Source organism: Austrofundulus limnaeus, unplaced genomic scaffold, assembly GCF_001266775.1.
Source record: "Austrofundulus limnaeus strain Quisiro unplaced genomic scaffold, Austrofundulus_limnaeus-1.0 Scaffold229, whole genome shotgun sequence".
NCBI classification, from domain to species: Eukaryota; Metazoa; Chordata; class Actinopteri; order Cyprinodontiformes; family Rivulidae; genus Austrofundulus; species Austrofundulus limnaeus.
This window is the reverse complement of record NW_013952631.1, coordinates 613,204-619,600: the sequence shown is the minus strand read 5'-3', so window position 1 is coordinate 619,600 and position 6,397 is coordinate 613,204. Positions and strand designations below refer to the sequence as shown.

Here is a 6,397-nt window from a genome sequence, read left to right as displayed (position 1 = left end):
TACAATAGGGTTCCATGCTCCGATGGAGACATGGAAACGCTGCTGCTTTGCAGCTGCGTTACCCTGCTTCCTCGGGCTTGGACCCCTAAAAATACTAAAGTAAAGTATTAAGATGAAGTAAATGTACTTAGTTACTATACAACTCTGACAGTAACATTAAGACAGGGAATTTAACATACAACAAATACGATACAAAGATGGAGCTAAGCACTAAATTGTGAAGAATTTCAGTAAAAAAATGAGAAGAATTTCAGTAAACTGTCTGAAAGTTGATCTTATATTAATACATTTGTGTGTGTGGGGAGTGTGGGGGGTGGTTGGGGGGGGGTCATCCTGCTCACTACCTCACACTTTTATTTTTTTATCTTTAGGAGCTTCTATAAGTATCAGAGTCACGTGTCAGTGTGTGAGCTTGTTTGTTTCTGTTTGTTGCTGTGGATACAGTCAGGACCTGACACTTCTGCCTGACTCAGACAGACATATGGTGCTGGCTATAAGCTAACATTAGCATTAGCACAGCAGGTGGCACAGAGTGCTGGATCTGATCTTTAACTTTAAGGTCCTGTACTCTGTTCAGTCATGGACATAATAACACAAACACACACAAACATGCACGGTCTAGTACAGATATCTTTATAGGAACATCGCATTGACTTCAGTTAATTTCTATAGCCTAACCCTGAACCCTTACTCTAAACCTAACCTCATAGGTACACACCCAAACCTAGCCTAAACTCAATTCACACATTTTTCCTAACTAAACCCTGACCTATCAAGTGTATTTCCCCTGATAGGGACCAGGCTTTTGTCCCCATAAGGAACAGAAAGGGTCAAACACTGTCCCCATCAGGTAACAAAAACATATACACAAACACACCCACACACGCACACCATGCTTCTCAGAGATTCTGTCCATTTAAATCGGACAGCAAAAAATAACTCTCTGTGATTAGCTGGGATCTGTTCATTAATGCAAAGCATCCAGATTGGTTTTGGTTCCACTGATTAACACCCCTGAGCTATTATTGTTGTGCTCTTGTGGCGTCTGACGCGCAGCTTTATTAAAGCAGTGAAAGTGCAGAAAAACTGAGCTATTCTCGGTGCATGCAGGATATATACTGCAAAAAAATCTCAAAACCTTTTAATCAGTCAATCCGAGGTAACAAACGAGGAATCAAACTATTAAAAACGACTTTGAAGTTGTTTTGCTGAAGCATTTGGAGTTCAAAGTTTTACAACTGAGCCCTTCAGCGCAAGTATGTTATGTTGGCTGTGGCTTCATGAAGACGCTGTCCTCTCCCACTACTCAGGTGTCAGTCAAGCCAGCACTTTCCACTGGCTTGGTCTGTGGCGACCCCTCATTATGAAAGGCTCTGAGATTCAGAGACTATTTTATCTAATTATTTTCAAAACACATAAAACTGTTAAATATACTCACTTTACTTATTTACAGACCGAGCATTTCATGAAAGTTTGCATGTCACCTCCTTCCTTTCATCTCAGAGTTTAGGATCATATTACGTTGAGAGATGACAGGAGTTACAGCCGTTTGGGTCAGACCTTGAGGGAAACTTCTTGTTTAGTTTCATATAAGCTGCTATAAGTACATCCAAGAAATACTGGCTGGATGATGAAATATTTTCACACAGACTAACAAAAATCTTTTAACAGGAGTTTCTGCTAAAGTTTTAAGCAAAGATATTGCGTAAGGAGTCGTACCTATTGTGTTGTGAATGATTCTTAGCTACAAACAAACCAAATTTTAGTGGAATATTTGATCAGGTCAGCTGGCTGTGATGGCCATCTTGAATTGGATTGACTCCAAATGTTAACCTTTTACAGTTGTGCAACCGGTGTTCAACTTCTGAGAATTTCATTAAAATCCGTCTGGTGATTCATGAGATATTTTGGGTAACACTCAGACACACGACCATCCAGGAGGGGCAAGAACATTGTAACAAGCTGGATCTGTTAATCCCATTCACCTTTTGGTTTCTACAGGGTGGGCTGCAGCTTACAATCTGGAGGTTCCCCTGTGAGACAAGAATAACTACTTAATTTCATGAATGAAGGACCTGCAGAGAGGAGCTCCATTCCTGAGTGGACCATGGGGCTGAGAACAACTCGGGCTCCCATTGGGTTAAAGATGAAACAAATCTGAGGCGTTTCCCCCCACCTCCCTTTTATTTTTTTTGCAAAGCAACAGAACCTGTCAGATGAAATACTGGTTTGGAATTAGGTGTTGTGGAAACACCGAGTGTCTCTGAGAGGGACAGCAGCAGCAAGTGTCAGCCGGCGCTCCAGCATGGGGAGGGCTCTGGAGTTTAAAACGGTGTGAATATGATAGCCTCCTGGAGCCTTATGCAAGTGGAGACCTGTGCGCGCTGTAGAAAGTTGTCAGTTCGGAGGCTCTAATCTGACAAGAGGGCGGTGTAAACAAACAACCAAACAACTTTGGATCCTAACAAACGTACACAACAGCTGGAGGAGGGAAACAAAGCCGGAGGGGGTGGATCTGCTTTAACTTGGAGGCGCGCATGAGAGAAAGATTTAGAAGGACGCACGGGCAAAAGGGCAGGAGGAAGAGGAGGTGAGTGACGGACTGTGCCCTCAGAGGGGGTTAAAGAAGATGACCGTGGTGTCCCAGGATGGCAATGAAGAGCCTGTGGTGGTCCCTCCTTCGCTGCCAGATGCTGCCGACCTGGAACCAGCGGAGCAGGAGTGCAGCGAGAGGGTGGTCGTCAACATCTCCGGTCTGCGCTTCGAAACTCAGCTGAAGACCCTCGCTCGCTTCCCCACCACTCTCCTGGGGGACCCGCGAAAGAGGACGCGCTTCTTCGACCCCCTAAGGAACGAGTATTTCTTTGATAGGAACAGGCCAAGCTTCGACGCCATCCTCTACTACTACCAGTCGGGCGGGCGGCTCAGGAGGCCTGTGAGCGTGCCCGTGGACATCTTCCTGGAGGAAATCAAGTTTTACGAACTGGACGAAGATGTGATCCAAGCGTACAAAGAGGACGAGGGTTTGTCCAAGGAGGAGGAGCGCCCACTGCCTTCCAACGAGTTCCAGCGCCAGTTGTGGCTCCTGTTCGAGTATCCGGAGAGCTCGGGACCCGCGCGGACTATCGCCATTGTGTCAGTGATGGTCATCTTGATATCCATTGTTATATTCTGCTTGGAAACGTTACCTGAGTTCCGAGAGGTGCCCCCAGAGCCTGAGACGCACCCCAATGGCAGTGCGCAGGGCAAGGAGCCCAGTCCCTTCACGGACCCCTTCTTCATGGTTGAGACACTCTGCATTGTGTGGTTCTCCTTTGAGTTCACCATGAGGTTCCTGTCCTGCCCCAGCAAAGCAGCTTTCTTTAAGAACATCATGAACCTGATAGACGTCGTGGCCATAGCGCCGTACTTCATCACCCTGGGCCTGGATCTGGCGGAGCATCAGGGCAGCAGCCAGCAGGCTGCCTCACTGGCCATCCTGAGGGTCATCCGTCTGGTGCGTGTCTTCAGGATTTTTAAGCTTTCCAGACACTCCAAGGGCCTGCAGATCCTCGGCCAGACCCTCCACGCCAGCCTCAGGGAGCTGGGGCTGCTCATATTCTTCCTGCTCATTGGAGTTATTCTGTTCTCCAGCTCAGTTTTTTTCGCCGAGGTCGAGGACCCCGATACTGCGTTTACCAGCATCCCTGATGCGTTTTGGTGGGCTGTGGTGACCATGACCACCGTGGGCTACGGAGATATGTTTCCCACCACCATTGGGGGGAAATTCGTCGGATCGTTGTGCGCCATCGCCGGAGTGCTGACCATCGCTCTACCTGTCCCTGTCATCGTGTCCAATTTCAACTATTTCTACCATCGGGAGAACGAAGAGGAGGAAAACGTTCAGTACATCCACGTGACGTGCGGACAGCCGGAGAAGCTGCCCTCTTTGGGGGAGAGTGACTCCATCAAAAGCAGCCAGTCGCTCTGCAAAACCGAGTCCTATCAGGGGAGCGACGACTTGGAGATTCTGACACATCCAAACGACAACCAGCCGGAGACATGCACAGGGAAACTGACAGACGTGTGAAAGATGAATTTTTTTTATTCTAACTGTTATTTTGGGTGAGTTGTGCTGAAAGTGGATTTTAGGCTGGTGTTTTATGCACATTTTCACACTAACAAAACAGTCAGAAGTTAAACAAATTTACGTTTTTTAACTGCAAATGTAAAATACAAAGACTGTCCACCTTACTGAAGCGCGTCACTTTAACCCCTCACATTGGGACTTTTATTAGAACCACATGACATCATGGCAGCGCGTATAAATAGAGTACCAGAGCGCATGTCATGTCCACGCATTTCAGCTTTCTGGGTGTCGTTTTACGGTGCTGAATATCAGGCGTGTCGTTTTAAGGCGTTGACTGACCAATGAAATGGCCAGGCCCCTAAATCACAATGGTGATTAAATTTATTCTGAACTTGAATTTGAATTCATTTTAAATTAAGACTGAACACTTTTTCAGTATTACAAACTAGGAAAGGAGAGTTCTGCCGCACATCCCAAATGGAATATTTTGTCAGGTTGTGTGTAATTTTTCATGGAGAATGTCTCCTTCTGTTGGATTTACCAGGAAGGTTTATGCTCAAGATAGTGTAAATTCAACCCATACATGGTTAAAAAAGAAAAAGTTCCTCCTATGATCAAGTTCTTCAGTAACTCTGAGGATATCTTTTCCTCACGAGACAGGAAATGTCTCAGACAGCTTGATGCAATGAGCAGAGCTGCATACATGAAACCCAAGCGCCACTGTGTGGATGACTGATATCCATGCAAAAGAAAAAAAATTTAAACACTGTTTAGTGATTGAAACCCTATAAACCAGCAGTTCTATTAACAAAGTTCCCACACATAATGTTTCTGCCCCCGTCTCTTCAATGCAACTTGATTCAAGAAGACTGCCACAACTAAAGCTTAAAAATACAAAGTGACCAAAAGTTTGTCAACTTAATACATATTCAGCTCATTTTTGATGTGGCAGTAGCCGAGACTGATCCTTAACTCGTAATCTGTACACTCACAAATGGCAAAAAGTAATAAATTACCTGTCTGTTAGCAAAATAAAATGTCCCAAGAACCACTTGAAGCATTGGTCAGAAACATTTAAGAAATGATCACGACTCATAAATGTTTGGAGCCAGCTCAATTAAATATGGCTACCACAGTTGTTTTTCTTCAGAAAACACAAAACGACTACAGTTCAGTTAATTTAGTTGATATTGTGCTAAAATTTTGTGTGTTTGCAGCTGAGAGTAACTTGCAGCACAAGCTCCTTATTACACCAGATCTTTGCTCAGAACTAGCTTTACTTGTTAAAGTCAACACTTCTTGTTTTTAGCAAAAAAAATTAAAATATTGATGGACCCCAGGAAGTGTAGTCTCTGCTGAGGAAGAGATTGATGGGGATCTAAATAAACACTTGATAAATTTTAATATATATTTTTAAAGTAATCACAGGATAGACATCTATAATTATTAACTTTTATAGACAATCCAATGTAAGATGACCACCACAGTTAACTGCTTTAAGCAAACATAAAATGAAATGCTCCAGTTCAGACAGTTTTACAGATGCTGAGCTCAAATTTGACATATTGTACCTGAGGAGAGTGACATCTTGTGATACAATCTGAGATTGCTCATATATATTTTTTATTTTCCAGGTTTGTTCTTTTACACTCTAATTTGTTTTTCTCTTTACTTGCAGGAGGACAATTAACTGGTTTCATCTTGCGCCCTCTTCTTCTCCAACAACACCTTATATAAATTTATACATATTTATATCCTGGAACATTTTCTCATTATTTTTTTTCTGCTGTGAAATAACAGAACAGAAACTTTTTTGATGGGAACTTTACACAGAAAACATCAAAACTCTTTGGAGTAGTTTTTGTAACTTATTTTTGTATAGAAAGCCTGGTGTACATATATTTATAGTATTTTTGTAATTTTCAGTGTTTATTACTTGATGCTTTTCTTTTTTTTTCTCTTTACAAATGTTGTTCAGAATGTGTTGCAGTCTGCTGTAAACAAGACAGACATCTTAATGTGCCTGACCTGCAGTAATTGTAATATAAAATGTAATAAAACATCTATTTTTCTATTTTTATGTTAACTTGTGAACTGATGAATTATAACAATTATTAGAAGATTTTTTATACACCCATCCTGAGAGGAGGCATACTGTATTATGTTTTGGCTCCATCATCTGTCCGTCTGTACAGTTTCTTGTCAGAGCTCTAAACTCTTTAGTATACGCTGCACACCTCATGGGTCAAAGATAATCCATATTAATTTCAAGATCATGGGGTGAAAGGTCAAAGTCACAGGTGATCCAGGCAAATCCTACAGATCTGA

General features: G+C 42.9%; 1 protein-coding gene across 1 annotated transcript; it reads left to right on the top strand.

Moving 5' to 3' along the window:
- The first annotated feature begins 1,946 nt into the window (after nucleotides 1-1,946).
- Nucleotides 1,947-6,155, top strand: LOC106525493 (shaker-related potassium channel tsha2). The gene is made up of 2 exons (XM_014019755.1): nucleotides 1,947-4,104; nucleotides 5,748-6,155. Exon 1 carries the CDS (start codon nucleotides 2,630-2,632, stop codon nucleotides 4,067-4,069), a length of 1,440 nt encoding a protein of 479 aa, XP_013875209.1. The 5' UTR covers nucleotides 1,947-2,629; the 3' UTR covers nucleotides 4,070-4,104; nucleotides 5,748-6,155.
- Nucleotides 6,156-6,397: the final 242 nt, after the last annotated feature.